Source organism: Oncorhynchus mykiss, chromosome 10 (assembly GCF_013265735.2).
Source record: "Oncorhynchus mykiss isolate Arlee chromosome 10, USDA_OmykA_1.1, whole genome shotgun sequence".
NCBI classification, from domain to species: Eukaryota; Metazoa; Chordata; class Actinopteri; order Salmoniformes; family Salmonidae; genus Oncorhynchus; species Oncorhynchus mykiss.
In genome coordinates, this window is record NC_048574.1 from 86,939,265 (window position 1) to 86,957,019 (window position 17,755).

Here is a 17,755-nt window from a genome sequence, read left to right on the forward strand (position 1 = left end):
CTCGTGAGGGGGGGAGAAATGTCCTTCGGGGGTCTTTTGAGGATCTCCAGGACCCAGGAGGGCAATAACCCCCCCCCCCACCCCCCCCATCAAGACAGCATTCAGGGACCGCATTCAGGGACACCATTCATTTGTTAAAAAAAAAAAACTGTCAAGATGTTAAAAGGAAGTAATGTCTTGGTGTTCCTGTCTTCTGCTCTGTTCATCTAGAGCTCTTCGGGAGAAAGGGATGAGTGGAGAGGGTGGCCACGGTGGTGGAGCGCTGGAGGGAGAGACAGAGAGAGAGAGACACAGAGTGAGAGAGAGAGGGAGAGACAAAGAGACAGAGAGAGACAGAGACACAGAGAGACACAGAGAGACAGAGACACAGAGAGACAGAGACACAGAGAGAGACAGAGACACAGAGAGAGACAGAGACACAGAGAGAGACAGAGACACAGAGAGAGACAGAGACACAGAGAGAGAGACACAGAGAAAGAAAGAAAGAGAGACAGAGAGAGAGAGACACAGAGTGAGAGAGAGAGGGAGAGACAAAGAGACAGAGAGAGACAGAGACACAGAGAGACACAGAGAGACAGAGACACAGAGAGACAGAGACACAGAGAGAGACAGAGACACAGAGAGAGACAGAGACACAGAGAGAGACAGAGACACAGAGAGAGACAGAGACACAGAGAGAGACAGAGACACAGAGAGAGACAGAGACACAGAGAGACACAGAGAGACACAGAGAGAGACAGAGACACAGAGAGAGACAGAGACACAGAGAGAGAGACACAGAGAAAGAAAGAAAGAGAGACAGAGAGAGAGAGAGAGATGTTAGTTGGTATTAATATATATATTATTATAGGTATTAATATATATTATTAAAGGTATTTATATATATATTATAGGTATTAATATATATATTGTAGGTATTTATATATATATTATAGGTATTAATATATATATTATAGGTATTAATATATATATTGTAGGTATTTATATATATATTATAGGTATTAATATATATATTACAGGTATTAATATATATATTATTATAGGTATTTATATATATTATTAAAGGTATTTATATATATATTATAGGTATTAATATATATATATTATAGGTATTTATATATATATTATAGGTATTTATATATATATATCATTATAGGTATTTATATATATATTATAGGTATTTATATATTATTATAGGTGTTAATATATATATATTATTACAGGTATTAATTAATGAACATTGTCTTTAGAACTCTCACCTGTGTCATTACCGTAGTAACCCTGACGAGGCTCGTCTTCTGAGAACACACACACGTAGCAAGGTCAGTGTGTGTGTTCCTGTGTGTGTGTTCCTGTGTGTGTGTGTGTGTTCCTGTGTGTGTGTGTGTGTGTGTGTTCCTGTGTGTGTGTGTGTGTGTGTTCCTGTGTGTGTGTTCCTGTGTGTTCCTGTGTGTGTGTGTGTGTGTGTGTGTGTGTGTGTGTGTGTGTGTGTGTGTGTGTGTGTGTGTGTGTTCCTTACCTGCAGTCTTCTCTTCATGAATAGGTGACAACAGGCCTGTTCATTGAAAACACAACATTACTACTACAACGCACACACACGCACACACACACACACAGTTGAGGAAGCTACTCTGAAAATATAGTTCACCAAGCTAACAATTACTGAACACTGGGATAAGTTAAATGTGTCATTCTTGTGAAATGTATATCTACATGCTACATGTACGTTTCACACTTCTCCTACTGAACGGAGAAGTGTCGTGCCTGTCTCTAGACTCGCTACTGAACAGACAAGTGTAGTGCCTGTCTCTAGCCCCACTACTGAACGGAGAAGTGTAGTGCCTGTCTCTAGACTCGCTACTGAACAGACAAGTGTAGTGCCTGTCTCTAGCCCCACTACTGAACGGAGAAGTGTAGTGCCTGTCTCTATCCCAGCTACTGAACGGAGAAGTGTAGTGCCTGTCTCTAGCCCCACTACTGAACAGACAAGTGTAGTGCCTGTCTCTAGCCCCACTACTGAACGGAGAAGTGTAGTGCCTGTCTCTAGCCCCACTACTGAACAGACAAGTGTAGTGCCTGTCTCTAGCCCCACTACTGAACGGAGAAGTGTAGTGCCTGTCTCTAGCCCCACTACTGAACAGACAAGTGTAGTGCCTGTCTCTAGCCCCACTACTGAACGGAGAAGTGTAGTGCCTGTCTCTAGCCCCACTACTGAACAGACAAGTGTAGTGCCTGTCTCTAGCCCCACTACTGAACGGAGAAGTGTAGTGCCTGTCTCTAGCCCCACTACTGAACAGACAACTGTAGTGCCTGTCTCTAGCCCCACTACTGAACGGAGAAGTGTAGTGCCTGTCTCTAGCCCCACTACTGAACGGAGAAGTGTAGTGCCTGTCTCTAGCCCCACTAGTCCCTATATAGTGCAGTGACCATAGGGCTCTATTCCCTATATAGTGCAGTGACCATAGGGCTCTATTCCCTATATAGTGCAGTGACCATAGGGCTCTATTCCCTATATAGTGCAGTGACCATAGGGCTCTATTCCCTATATAGTGCAGTGACCATAGGGCTCTATTCCCTATATAGTGCAGTGACCATAGGGCTCTATTCCCTATATAGTGCAGTGACCATAGGGCTCTATTCCCTATATAGTGCAGTGACCATAGGGCTCTATTCCCTATATAGTGCAGTGACCATAGGGCTCTATTCCCTATATAGTGCAGTGACCATAGGGCTCTATTCCCTATATAGTGCAGTGACCATAGGGCTCTATTCCCTATATAGTGCAGTGACCATAGGGCTCTATTCCCTATATAGTGCAGTGACCATAGGGCTCTATTCCCTATATAGTGCAGTGACCATAGGGCTCTATTCCCTATATAGTGCAGTGACCATAGGGCTCTATTCCCTATATAGTGCAGTGACCATAGGGCTCTATTCCCTATATAGTGCAGTGACCATAGGGCTCTATTCCCTATATAGTGCAGTGACCATAGGGCTCTATTCCCTATATAGTGCAGTGACCATAGGGCTCTATTCCCTATATAGTGCAGTGACCATAGGGCTCTATTCCCTATATAGTTCAGTGACCATAGGGCTCTATTCCCTATATAGTGCAGTGACCATAGGGCTCTGTTCCCTATATAGTGACCATAGGGCTCTGTTCCCTATATAGTGCAGTGACCATAGGGCTCTATTCCCTATATAGTGCAGTGGCCATAGGGCTCTATTCCCTATATAGTGCAGTGACCATAGGGCTCTATTCCCTATATAGTGCAGTGACCATAGGGCTCTATTCCCTATATAGTGCAGTGACCATAGGGCTCTATTCCCTATATAGTGCAGTGACCATAGGGCTCTATTCCCTATATAGTGCAGTGACCATAGGGCTCTATTCCCTATATAGTGCAGTGACCATAGGGCTCTATTCCCTATATAGTGCAGTGACCATAGGGCTCTATTCCCTATATAGTGCAGTGGCCATAGGGCTCTATTCCCTATATAGTGCAGTGACCATAGGGCTCTATTCCCTATATAGTGCAGTGACCATAGGGCTCTATTCCCTTTATAGTGCAGTGACCATAGGGCTCTATTCCCTATATAGTGCAGTGACCATAGGGCTCTATTCCCTATATAGTGCAGTGACCATAGGGCTCTATTCCCTATATAGTGCAGTGACCATAGGGCTCTATTCCCTATATAGTGCAGTGACCATAGGGCTCTATTCCCTATATAGTGCAGTGACCATAGGGCTCTATTCCCTATATAGTGCAGTGACCATAGGGCTCTATTCCCTATATAGTGCAGTGACCATAGGGCTCTATTCCCTATATAGTGCAGTGACCATAGGGCTCTATTCCCTATATAGTGCAGTGACCATAGGGCTCTATTCCCTATATAGTGCAGTGACCATAGGGCTCTATTCCCTATATAGTGCAGTGACCATAGGGCTCTATTCCCTATATAGTGCAGTGACCATAGGGCTCTATTCCCTATATAGTGCAGTGACCATAGGGCTCTATTCCCTATATAGTGCAGTGGCCATAGGGCTCTATTCCCTATATAGTGCAGTGACCATAGGGCTCTATTCCCTATATAGTGCAGTGACCATAGGGCTCTATTCCCTATATAGTGCAGTGACCATAGGGCTCTATTCCCTATATAGTGCAGTGACCATAGGGCTCTATTCCCTATATAGTGCAGTGACCATAGGGCTCTATTCCCTATATAGTGCAGTGACCATAGGGTAGGATGCCATTTGGGATGCAGGCTATTCTGTTGTTTTCTGCTGTTGGAGAGAGAGAGATAGGGAGAGAGGGGGAGAGAGAGAGATAGAGAGAGAGGGATAGGGAGAGAGAGAGATAGGGAGAGAGAGAGAGTGATAGGGAGAGGGGGAGAGAGAGGGATAGGGAGAGAGAGAGAGGGATAGGGAGAGAGAGAGATAGGGAGAGAGAGAGAGTGATAGGGAGAGGGGGAGAGAGAGGGATAGGGAGAGAGAGAGAGGGATAGGGAGAGAAGGGGAGAGAGAGGGACAGGGAGAGCGGGGATAGAGAGAGAGAGGTACCTGAGGAGTGATGTAGTGAAACAGAGACATCAGGGAGGTCCGTGTTGAATCCTCTGGTCTGGAACCTACTGGGCTCCTCTGGGATGGGGGAGAGAGAGGTACCTGAGGAGTGATGTAGTGAAACAGAGACATCAGGGAGGTCCGTGTTGAATCCTCTGGTCCGGAACACACTGGCTGGATACACTCTGGGCTCCTCTGGGAGGGGGGAGAAAGGAGGAGAGGGGGGGGTAGGAGAAGGAGAGGGGAAGGCAGAGAAGGGGGAAAGGAGGAGAGGGGGGGTAGGAGAGGGAGAAGGGAAAGGCAGAGAAGGGGGGGAGAAAGGAGAAGAGGGAGAGAGGGAGAGGGGAAGGCAGAGAAGGGGGGGGAAAGGAGAAGAGGGAGGGGTAGGAGAGGGAGAGGGGAAGGCAGAAAATGGGGGGAGAAAGGAGGAGTGGGAGGGGTAGGAGAGGGAGAGGGGAAGGCAGAGAAGGGGGGGAAAGGAGGAGAGGGGGGGTAGGAGAGGGAGAAGGGAAAGGCAGAGAAGGAGGGGAGAAAGGAGGAGAGGGAGGGGTAGGAGAGGGAGAGGGGGAGAAAGGAGAAGAGGGAGGGGTAGGAGAGGGAGAGGGGGAGAAAGGAGAAGAGGGAGGGGTAGGAGAGAGAAAGGGGGAGAAAGGAGAAGAGGGAGGGGTAGCAGAGAGGAAGGGGAAGGCAGAGAAGGGGGAGAAAGGAGAAGAGGGAGGGGTAGGAGAGAGAAAGGGGGAGAAAGGAGAAGAGGGAGGGGTAGCAGAGAGGAAGGGGAAGGTAGAGAAGGGGGAGAAAGGAGAAGAGGGAGGGGTAGGAGAGAGAAAGGGGGAGAAAGGAGAAGAGGGAGGGGTAGGAGAGAGAGGGGAGAAAGGAGAAGAGGGAGGGGTAGGAGAGAGAGGGGAGAAAGGAGAAGAGGGAGGGGTAGGAGAGAGAGAGGGGAGAAAGGAGAAGAGGGAGGGGTAGGAGAGAGAGAGGGGAGAAAGGAGAAGAGGGAGGGGTAGGAGAGAGCAAGGGGAGAAAGGAGAAGAGGGAGGGGTAGGAGAGAGAAAGGGGAGAAAGGAGAAGAGGGAGGGGTAGGAGAGAGAGAGGGGAGAAAGGAGAAGAGGGAGGGGTAGGAGAGAGAAAGGGGAGAAAGGAGAAGAGGGAGGGGTAGGAGAGAGAGAGGGGAGAAAGGAGAAGAGGGAGGGGTAGGAGAGAGAAAGGGGAGAAAGGAGAAGAGGGAGGGGTAGGAGAGAGAAAGGGGAGAAAGGAGAAGAGGGAGGGGTAGGAGAGAGAGAGGGGAGAAAGGAGAAGAGGGAGGGATAGGAGAGAGAAAGGGGAGAAAGGAGAAGAGGGAGGGGTAGGAGAGAGAAAGGGGAGAAAGGAGAAGAGGGAGGGGTAGGAGAGAGAGAGGGGAGAAAGGAGAAGAGGGAGGGGTAGGAGAGAGAGAGGGGAGAAAGGAGAAGAGGGAGGGGTAGGAGAGAGAGAGGGGAGAAAGGAGAAGAGGGAGGGGTAGGAGAGAGAGAGGGGAGAAAGGAGAAGAGGGAGGGGTAGGAGAGAGAGAGGGGGAGAAAGGAGAAGAGGGAGGGGTAGGAGAGAGAGAGGGGAGAAAGGAGAAGAGGGAGGGGTAGGAGAGAGAGAGGGGAGAAAGGAGAAGAGGGAGGGGTAGGAGAGAGAGGGGAGAAAGGAGAAGAGGGAGGGGTAGGAGAGAGAAAGGGGGAGAAAGGAGAAGAGGGAGGGGTAGGAGAGAGAGAGGGGAGAAAGGAGAAGAGGGAGGGGTAGGAGAGAGAGAGGGGAGAAAGGAGAAGAGGGAGGGGTAGGAGAGAGAAAGGGGGAGAAAGGAGAAGAGGGAGGGTTAGCAGAGAGGAAGGGGAAGGCAGAGAAGGGGGAGAAAGGAGAAGAGGGAGGGGTAGGAGAGAGAGAGGGGAGAAAGGAGAAGAGGGAGGGGTAGGAGAGGGAGAGGGGAGAAAGGAGAAGAGGGAGAGGGAAATAATTTAATTTCAACCCATGTACATAAAGACTTTTTAATTTGTTTAAGATGTGTGTCTGTGTGTCCCCACAAGGTTAGTTATACAAGACTGTGTGTTTAGGGTAAGTGTGTCCCCACAAGGTTAGTTATACAAGACTGTGTGTTTAGGGTAAGTGTGTCCCCACAAGGTTAGTTATACAAGACTGTGTGTTTAGGGTAAGTGTGTCCCCACAAGGTTAGTTAAACAAGACTGTGTGTTTAGGGTAAGTGTGTCCCCACAAGGTTAGTTATACAAGACTGTGTGTTTAGGGTAAGTGTGTCCCCACAAGGTTAGTTAAACAAGACTGTGTGTTTAGGGTAAGTGTGTCCCCACAAGGTTAGTTATACAAGACTGTGTGTTTAGGGTAAGTGTGTCCCCACAAGGTTAGTTATACAAGACTGTGTGTTTAGGGTAAGTGTGTCCCCACAAGGTTAGTCATACAAGACTGTGTGTTTAGGGTAAGTGTGTCCCCACAAGGTTAGTTATACAAGACTGTGTGTTTAGGGTAAGTGTGTCCCCACAAGGTTAGTTATACAAGACTGTGTGTTTAGGGTAAGTGTGTCCCCACAAGGTTAGTTATACAAGACTGTGTGTTTAGGGTAAGTGTGTCCCCACAAGGTTAGTTATACAAGACTGTGTGTTTAGGGTAAGTGTGTCCCCACAAGGTTAGTTAAACAAGACTGTGTGTTTAGGGTAAGTGTGTCCCCACAAGGTTAGTTATACAAGACTGTGTGTTTAGGGTAAGTGTGTCCCCACAAGGTTAGTTATACAAGACTGTGTGTTTAGGGTAAGTGTGTCCCCACAAGGTTAGTTATACAAGACTGTGTGTTTAGGGTAAGTGTGTCCCCACAAGGTTAGTTATACAAGACTGTGTGTTTAGTGTAAGTGTGTCCCCACAAGGTTAGTTATACAAGACTGTGTGTTTAGGGTAAGTGTGTCCCCACAAGGTTAGTTAAACAAGACTGTGTGTTTAGGGTAAGTGTGTCCCCACAAGGTTAGTTATACAAGACTGTGTGTGTGTCCCCCCACAAGGTTAGTTATACAAGACTGTGTGTGTGTGTCTGTGTGTCCCCACAAGGTTAGTTAAACAAGACTGTGTGTGTATGTCTGTGTGTCCCCACAAGGTTAGTTATACAAGACTGTGTGTGTGTGTCTGTGTGTCCCCACAAGGTTAGTTAAACAAGACTGTGTGTATGTCTGTGTGTCCCCACAAGGTTAGTTATACGAGACTGTGTGTGTGTGTGTGTGTGTGTCTGTGTGTCCCCACAAGGTTAGTTATACGAGACTGTGTGTGTGTGTGTGTGTGTGTGTGTCTGTGTCTGTGTGTCCCCACAAGGTTAGTTATACGAGACTGTGTGTGTGTGTCTGTGTGTCCCCACAAGGTTAGTTATACGAGACTGTGTGTGTGTGTGTGTCTGTGTGTCCCCACAAGGTTAGTTATACGAGACTGTGTGTGTGTGTGTGTGTGTGTGTGTGTGTGTGTGTGTGTGTGTGTGTGTGTGTGTCTGTGTGTCCCCACAAGGTTAGTTATACGAGACGGTGTGTGTGTGTGTGTGTGTCCCCACAAGGTTAGTTATACGAGACTGTGTGTGTGTGTGTGTGACTCACTTCGACAGCAGCGAGTCCTCCAGTAGATCAGACCCAGGACCGTGGTGAGGACGGTCAACATGACCACAACCACCAGGACCAACCACGCCACCCTGAAGACACACAACCACTCACCTAGAGAGAGCGGGGAGAGGGAGGGGGGGGGGAGGGAGGGAGGGGGGAGAGGGGAGGAGGGGGGGAGATGGAGAGGGGAGGAGGGGGGGAGAGAGAGAGAGAGAGGGGGAAGAAGAAAGAGAGAGGGGGAAGAGAGAGAGAGGGGGAAGAGAGAGAGAGAGAGAGAGAGACAGACAGAGAGAGAGAGACAGACAGAGAGAGAGAGACAGAGAGAGGGGGAGGAGAGAGAGAGGGGGGGAGGAGGGGTAGGAGAGAGACAGAGACAGAGAGAGGGTTAGGGTTATATTGGAAAGAATTAACAAAAAAACAGAGCAAACTAGAATGTTATTTGGCCCTAAACAGAGAGAACACAGTGGCAGAATACCTGCCCCTAAACAGAGAGTACACAGTGGCAGAATACCTGACCACTGTGACTGACCCTAAACAGAGAGGACACAGTGGCAGAATACCTGACCACTGTGACTGACCCTAAACAGAGAGGACACAGTGGCAGAATACCTGACCACTGTGACTGACCCTAAACAGAGAGGACACAGTGGCAGAATACCTGACCACTGTGACTGACCCTAAACAGAGAGGACACAGTGGCAGAATACCTGACCACTGTAACTGACCCTAAACAGAGAGGACACAGTGGCAGAATACCTGACCACTGTGACTGACCCTAAACAGAGAGGACACAGTGGCAGAATACCTGACCACTGTAACTGACCCTAAACAGAGAGGACACAGTGGCAGAATACCTGACCACTGTGACTGACCCTAAACAGAGAGAACACAGTGGCAGAATACCTGACCACTGTAACTGACCCTAAACAGAGAGGACACAGTGGCAGAATACCTGACCACTGTGACTGACCCTAAACAGAGAGGACACAGTGGCAGAATACCTGACCACTGTGACTGACCCTAAACAGAGAGTACACAGTGGCAGAATACCTGACCACTGTGACTGACCCTAAACAGAGAGGACACAGTGGCAGAATACCTGACCACTGTGACTGACCCTAAACAGAGAGGACACAGTGGCAGAATACCTGACCACTGTGACTGACCCTAAACAGAGAGGACACAGTGGCAGAATACCTGACCACTGTGACTGACCCTAAACAGAGAGGACACAGTGGCAGAATACCTGACCACTCTGACTGACCCTAAACAGAGAGGACACAGTGGCAGAATACCTGACCACTGTGACTGACCCTAAACAGAGAGGACACAGTGGCAGAATATCTGACCACTGTGACTGACCCAAACTTAAGGAAAGCTTTGACTATGTACAGACTCAGTGAGCATAGCCTTGCTATTGAGAAAGGCCGCCGTAGGCAGACATGGCTCTCAAGAGAAGACAGGCTATGTGCAACACTGTCCACAAAATGAGGTGGAAACTGAGCTGCACTTCCTAACCTCCTGCCCAATGTATGACCATATTAGAGACACATATTTCCCTCAGATTACACAGACCCACAAAGAATTCGAAAAAACAAATCCAATTTTAATAAACTCCCATATCTACTGGGGGAAATTCCACAGTGTGACATCACAGCAGCAAGATGTGTGACCTGTTGCCACGAGAAAAGGGCAACCAGTGAAGAACACACACCATTGTAAATATAACCTTTTTTGTCCATTAAAATAACATCAAATTGATCAGAAATACAGTGTAGACATTGTTAATGTTGTAAATGACTATTGTAGCTGTAAACGGCTGATTTTTTATGGAATATCTACATAGGCGTCCAGAGGCCCATTATCAGCAACCATCACTCCTGTGTTCCAATGGCACGTTGTGTTAGCTAATCCAAGTTTATAATTTTAAAAGGCTAATTGATCATTAGAAAACCCTTTTGCAATTATGTTAGCACAGCTGAAAACTAATGTTTTGATTTAAAGAAGCAATAAAACTGGCCTTCTTTAGACTAGTTGAGTATCTGGAGCATCAGCATTTTGTGGGTTCGATGACAGGCTCAAAATGGCCAGAAACAAAATAACTTTCTTCTGTGTATCATTATGCTCCACCTACCAACTGAGCCACATGGGATCAAACTCTACTCACTTCTAGGTGGCCGTGTCCAGGGCAGGTCAGACTTTACAGCTGTCTCATTGGTTCCTTGGGTGTGGAGATGAAGGAGACACTGGCTGTGATTGGTTGGTATGGAAAGAGGCGGGGTTCGAAAACAGCAGTAGATGAATCCTTGTCCTTCTTCCTCCCCCTCTTTCTTCTCCTCTTTCTTCTCCTCTGTCAGGAAGCCGTACAAAGTCGCGTTCCCTCCTTCAGACAACACTGATAGCGACACCCTCCTTCCTGGAGAGATGGAGGGGAGGAGAGGTGAAAGGAGGAGGAGGGAAGGCAAGGAGAGAGGAGAGAAGAGGAGGAAGAGGGGAGGCAAGAAAGAGAAGAGGAGAGAGGAGGAGGGGAGGCAAGAAGAGAAGAGGAGGAAATGAGGAGGAGGGGAGGCAAGGAGAGAAGAGAGAAGAGGAGGAAGAGGGGAGGCAAGAAAGAGAAGAGGAGAGAGGAGGAGGGGAGGCAAGAAGAGAAGAGGAGGAAATGAGGAGGAGGGGAGGCAAGGAGAGAAGAGAGAAGAGGAGGAAGAGGGGAGGCAAGAAAGAGAAGAGGAGAGAGGAGGAGGGGAGGCAAGAAGAGAAGAGGAGGAAATGAGGAGGAGGGGAGGCAAGGAGAGAAGAGAGAAGAGGAGGAAGAGGGGAGGCAAGAAAGAGAAGAGGAGAGAGGAGGAGGGGAGGCAAGAAGAGAAGAGGAGGAAATGAGGAGGAGGGGAGGCAAGGAGAGAAGAGAGAAGAGGAGGAAGAGGGGAGGCGAGAAGAGGAGGGGGGCCAAGGAGCCAGGAGATGAGAGGGGAAAATAGAGGAGAAGAAGAGAGGGGGAGGAGAGGAGGGGGAAAGGAAAGGTGAAGAGTAAAATCCAACGTTTTCAGTCAATAAAAACGTTTCCATTCACAGTTTTTATGAAGTAATGTCATAACCACGACAGATGTGATGGAAACAGGAAGTGGGATCTTTAACTGTTTGACACGGTGGGGTCTTTAACTGGTCGGCTGTTTGACACGGTGGGATCTTTAACTGTTTGACACGGTGGGGTCTTTAACTGTTTGACACGGTGGGATCTTTAACTGTTTGACACGGTGGGATCTTTAACTGTTTGACACGGTGGGATCTTTAACTGTTTGACATGGTGGGGTCTTTAACTGGTCGGCTGTTTGACACGGTGGGGTCTTTAACTGTTTGACACGGTGGGGTCTTTAACTGTTTGACACGGTGGGATCTTTAACTGGTCGGCTGTTTGACACGGGGGGATCTTTAACTGTTTGACACGGTGGGGTCTTTAACTGTTTGACACGGTGGGATCTTTAACTGTTTGACACGGTGGGGTCTTTAACTGTTTGACACGGTGGGGTCTTTAACTGTTTGACACGGTGGGATCTTTAACTGTTTGACACGGTGGGGTCTTTAACTGTTTGACACGGTGGGGTCTTTAACTGTTTGACACGGTGGGGTCTTTAACTGTTTGACACGGTGGGGTCTTTAACTGTTTGACACGGTGGGATCTTTAACTGTTTGACACGGTGGGGTCTTTAACTGTTTGACACGGTGGGATCTTTAACTGTTTGACACGGTGGGGTCTTTAACTGTTTGACACGGTGGGGTCTTTAACTGTTTGACACGGTGGGATCTTTAACTGTTTGACACGGTGGGGTCTTTAACTGTTTGACACGGTGGGGTCTTTAACTGTTTGACACGGTGGGGTCTTTAACTGTTTGACACGGTGGGATCTTTAACTGTTTGACACGGTGGGGTCTTTAACTGTTTGACACGGTGGGGTCTTTAACTGTTTGACACGGTGGGGTCTTTAACTGTTTGACACGGTGGGATCTATAACTGGTCGACTGTTTGACACGGGGGGATCTTTAACTGTTTGACACGGTGGGATCTTTAACTGTTTGACACGGTGGGATCTATAACTGGTCGACTGTTTGACACGGGGGGATCTTTAACTGTTTGACACGGTGGGATCTTTAACTGTTTGACACGGTGGGGTCTTTAACTGGTCGGCTGTTTGACACGGTGGGGTCTTTAACTGTTTGACACGGTGGGGTCTTTAACTGTTTGACACGGTGGGATCTTTAACTGTTTGACACGGTGGGGTCTTTAACTGGTCGGCTGTTTGACACGGTGGGGTCTTTAACTGGTCGGCTGTTTGACACGGGGGGATCTTTAACTGTTTGACACGGTGGGATCTTTAACTGGTCGGCTGTTTGACACGGGGGGATCTTTAACTGTTTGACATGGTGGGATCTTTAACTGTTTGACACGGTGGGGTCTTTAACTGTTTGACACGGTGGGGTCTTTAACTGTTTGACACGGTGGGATCTTTAACTGTTTGACACGGTGGGATCTTTAACTGGTCGGCTGTTTGACACGGTGGGGTCTTTAACTGTTTGACACGGTGGGATCTTTAACTGTTTGACACGGTGGAGTCTTTAACTGTTTGACACGGTGGGGTCTTTAACTGGTCGGCTGTTTGACACGGTGGGGTCTTTAACTGGTCGGCTGTTTGACACGGTGGGGTCTTTAACTGTTTGACACGGTGGGGTCTTTAACTGTTTGACACGGTGGGATCTTTAACTGTTTGACACGGTGGGGTCTTTAACTGGTCGACTGTTTGACACGGGGGGATCTTTAACTGTTTGACACGGTGGGGTCATTAACTGGTCGGCTGTTTGACACGGTGGGGTCTTTAACTGTTTGACACGGTGGGGTCTTTAACTGTTTGACACGGTGGGATCTTGAACTGTTTGATACGGTGGGGTCTTTAACTGGTCGGCTGTTTGACACGGGGGGATCTTTAACTGTTTGACACGGTGGGGTCTTTAACTGGTCGGCTGTTTGACACGGGGGGATCTTTAACTGTTTGACACGGTGGGGTCTTTAACTGGTCGGCTGTTTGACACGGTGGGGTCTTTAACTGGTCGGCTGTTTGACACGGGGGGATCTTTAACTGTTTGACACGGTGGGATCTTTAACTGGTCGGCTGTTTGACACGGTGGGATCTTTAACTGTTTGACATGGTGGGATCTTTAACTGTTTGACACGGTGGGGTCTTTAACTGTTTGACACGGTGGGGTCTTTAACTGTTTGACACGGTGGGATCTTTAACTGTTTGACACGGTGGGATCTTTAACTGGTCGGCTGTTTGACACGGGGGGATCTTTAACTGTTTGACATGGTGGGATCTTTAACTGTTTGACACGGTGGGGTCTTTAACTGTTTGACACGGTGGGGTCTTTAACTGTTTGACACGGTGGGATCTTTAACTGTTTGACACGGTGGGATCTTTAACTGGTCGGCTGTTTGACACGGTGGGGTCTTTAACTGTTTGACACGGTGGGATCTTTAACTGTTTGACACGGTGGAGTCTTTAACTGTTTGACACGGTGGGGTCTTTAACTGGTCGGCTGTTTGACACGGTGGGATCTTTAACTGGTCGGCTGTTTGACACGGTGGGGTCTTTAACTGTTTGACACGGTGGGGTCTTTAACTGTTTGACACGGTGGGATCTTTAACTGGTCGGCTGTTTGACACGGTGGGATCTTTAACTGGTCGGCTGTTTGACACGGTGGGATCTTTAACTGTTTGACACGGTGGGATCTTTAACTGTTTGACACGGTGGGGTCTTTAACTGGTCGGCTGTTTGACACGGTGGGGTCTTTAACTGTTTGACACGATGGGATCTTTAACTGGTCGGCTGTTTGACACGGTGGGATCTTTAACTGTTTGACACGGTGGGATCTTTAACTGGTTGACACGGTGGAATCTTTAACTGGTTGACACGGTGGGATCTTTAACTGGTCGGCTGTTTGACACGGTGGGATCTTTAACTGTTTGACACGGTGGGGTCTTTAACTGTTTGACACGGTGGGGTCTTTAACTGTTTGACACGGTGGGATCTTTAACTGTTTGACACGGTGGGATCTTTAACTGTTTGACACGGTGGGGTCTTTAACTGTTTGACACGGTGGGGTCTTTAACTGGTCGGCTGTTTGACACGGTGGGATCTTTAACTGTTTGACACGATGGGATCTTTAACTGGTCGGCTGTTTGACACGGTGGGATCTTTAACTGTTTGACACGGTGGGTTCTTTAACTGGTCGGCTGTTTGACACGGTGGGGTCTTTAACTGGTCGGCTGTTTGACACGGTGGGGTCTTTAACTGTTTGACACGGTGGGGTCTTTAACTGTTTGACACGGTGGGGTCTTTAACTGTTTGACACGGTGGGGTCTTTAACTGTTTGACACGGTGGGGTCTTTAACTGTTTGACACAGTGGGGTCTTTAACTGTTTGACACGGTGGGGTCTTTAACTGTTTGACACGGTGGGATCTTTAACTGTTTGACACGGTGGGGTCTTTAACTGTTTGACACGGTGGGATCTTTAACTGGTTGACACGGTGGGATCTTTAACTGGTCGGCTGTTTGACACGGTGGGGACTTTAACTGGTCGGCTGTTTGACACGGTGGGGTCTTTAACTGGTCGGCTGTTTGACACGGTGGGATCTTTAACTGTTTGACACGGTGGGGTCTTTAACTGGTCGGCTGTTTGACACGGGGGGATCTTTAACTGTTTGACACGGTGGGATCTTTAACTGGTCGGCTGTTTGACACGGTGGGGTCTTTAACTGTTTGACACGGTGGGATCTTTAACTGTTTGACACGGTGGGGTCTTTAACTGTTTGACACGGTGGGATCTTTAACTGGTCGGCTGTTTGACACGGGGGGATCTTTAACTGTTTGACACGGTGGGGTCTTTAACTGTTTGACACGGTGGGGTCTTTAACTGTTTGACACGGTGGGGTCTTTAACTGTTTGACATGGTGGGATCTTTAACTGGTCGGCTGTTTGACACGGTGGGATCTTTAACTGGTCGGCTGTTTGACATGGTGGGATCTTTAACTGTTTGACACGGTGGGGTCTTTAACTGTTTGACACGGTGGGATCTTTAACTGTTTGACACGGTGGGATCTTTAACTGTTTGACACGGTGGGATCTTTAACTGTTTGACACGGTGGGGTCTTTAACTGTTTGACACGGTGGGATCTTTAACTGTTTGACACGGTGGGATCTTTAACCAGGTGTCAAGACCACAGCACATTTGGTTATTTAACACAGCAGTTTTTGTTGTGACCAAACATTATTGTTGAAAATGCGATGGAAACACATTGACCTTTCAGATTGTTATTCGGTACATGAAACCCCCCCCCCCCCCCCAAAAAAAAATGTGTTTCTACGTGTCCTACATCATCACTCAGTTTTGTTTATCCTCAAAATGTCCCGTTTGGTGGAAATGCCTCTTCTCTTCATACTGATCTTTAAATATTGCCAATTTGATGGAAACAGAGCTACTATTTAATATCAACTGTTAATCAATCGATGTACGATCAACGAATGGTCCGTCTAAACTGTCGATCGTCCAACTGAAGTCCCCGCCCACCTGACAGCGAGGCGTTGCCACGGAGAGCGGGCGGGTCCGTCTCCGTGTCACACAGCAACCAGCTCACTCCAGAACCTCCCGTCCTCCCGGTGTTACAGACGGGCTTCTCCTCGACGCTCCGGTTGGAGTTCTGTCCCGCAGGGGTCAGCCCGGGGTCGCACTGCGTTGGCACTTCCTGGTCCCCGCAGGGGTCAAAGGTCACACAGTGGAAGTTTACCCTCGCTGCAGCAGAGAGAGAGAGAGAGAGAGGTGACGTTTCATGTATCTGTTTGTGTCATATTTCCTGTGTCAGTGTTCTCGGTTACGATAAAGGGTGTATGTTTCACAACCCCGTCTTTCTCACACACACACACACACACACACACACACACACACACACACACACACACACACACACACACACACACACACATAAACACACACTTTCTGTCACAAACGTGTGTGTCTGTTAATCTGTCAGATTATTTTGAGGGCACACAGTGTATTGTGAAATCTGTGAATGTATTGTAATGTTTTAAAATGGTATAAACTGTCTTATTTTTGCTGGACCCCAGGAAGAGTAGCTGCTGTTTTATGCAACAGCTAATGGGGATCCATAATAAACCCCAGGAAGAGTAGCTGCTGTTTTGGCAACAGCTAATGGGGATCCATAATAAACCCCAGGAAGAGTAGCTGCTGTTTTGGCAACAGCTAATGGGGATCCATAATAAATACGAAAATAAATACCTCTGTGTGAAGTGAAGAACTCTGGGAGACAGATGATGAAGGCGAGGAGGATGAGGATGAAGAGTTTGATGAGTGCTTCTCTAGTCATGGTAACGCATGACACACGGTCAGACAGACACGTGTAGTATTCTGTCTCTCTCTCTGTCTGTTCCTCGACGAGACACAGTTCAGTAGTATACTCTCTCTGTCTGTCTCGCTCTGTCTTTCTGTCTCTTTGTCTCTCTCTTTGTCTCTCTGTCTGTCTCTCTCTCTCAGTCTGTCTCTCTCTCTCTGTCTGTCTGTCTCTCTGGCTGTCTTTCTCTTTGTCTGTCTCTCTCTCTGTCTGTCTGTCTGTCTCTCTCTCTCTCTCGCTGTCTGTCTCCCTCCTCTCTCTGTCTCGCCTCGTCTATGAACAGAGAAACCAGAGAACGTTACACACTGTGGCTCACTACTCCACTTCCTCTGTCACTTCCTGACACTGTCTTAGAGAGAGAGAGAAGTGGAAAGAGAGAAGAGCGACAGAGATACAGAGAGTGGGAGAAAGACAGAGAGTTGGAGATAGAAAGAGAGAAAGATGATTATTGTGAATTGCTTCTCTCCTGAGGGACTCTGGGTAATGGGGTTTGTTTAGTAAGAATGTTTTGTGTTCTAGAACACTAGGTTAAGTAATTGCAAATGCTCTGACAACTGTGTATGTCAAATAAAATGTATTTGTTCCCGAATACAACAGGTGTAGTAGAGCTCACAGTGAAATGCTGAATACAACAGGTGTAGTAGACCTCACAGTGAAATGCTGAATACAACAGGTGTAGTAGACCTCACAGTGAAATGCTGAATACAACAGGTGTAGTAGACCTGACAGTGAAATGCTGAATACAACAGGTGTACTAGACCTTACAGTGAAATGCTGAATACAACAGGTGTAGTAGACCTCACAGTGAAATGCTGAATACAACAGGTGTAGTAGACCTTACAGTGAAATGCTGAATACAACAGGTGTAGTAGACCTCACAGTGAAATGCTGAATACAACAGGTGTAGTAGACCTCACAGTGAAATGCTGAATACAACAGGTGTAGTAGACCTGACAGTGAAATGCTGAATACAACAGGTGTAGTAGACCTGACAGTGAAATGCTGAATACAACAGGTGTAGTAGACCTGACAGTGAAATGCTGAATACAACAGGTGTAGTAGACCTTACAGTGAAATGCTGAATACAACAGGTGTAGTAGACCTTACAGTGAAATGCTGAATACAACAGGTGTAGTAGAC

The 17,755-nt window shown here is 47.8% G+C and overlaps 1 protein-coding gene across 2 annotated transcripts; it reads right to left on the reverse strand.

The window, feature by feature from the left end:
• Positions 1 to 79: 79 nt before the first annotated feature.
• On the reverse strand, positions 80 to 16,763 carry LOC118936873. Of its 2 annotated transcripts, XM_036934395.1 has the most exons (8): positions 16,504 to 16,763; positions 15,778 to 15,999; positions 10,331 to 10,579; positions 8,161 to 8,274; positions 4,562 to 4,756; positions 1,520 to 1,555; positions 1,260 to 1,298; positions 80 to 262 (listed from the first exon to the last, which is right to left on the reverse strand). In XM_036934395.1, the coding sequence occupies exons 1-8, from the start codon at positions 16,589 to 16,591 to the stop codon at positions 207 to 209; spliced, it is 999 nt and encodes a 332-aa protein (XP_036790290.1). In that variant the 5' UTR covers positions 16,592 to 16,763; the 3' UTR covers positions 80 to 206. The 2 variants fall into 2 exon arrangements, with proteins under 2 accessions (XP_036790290.1, XP_036790291.1); XM_036934396.1 differs by lacking the exon at positions 1,260 to 1,298.
• Positions 16,764 to 17,755: the final 992 nt, after the last annotated feature.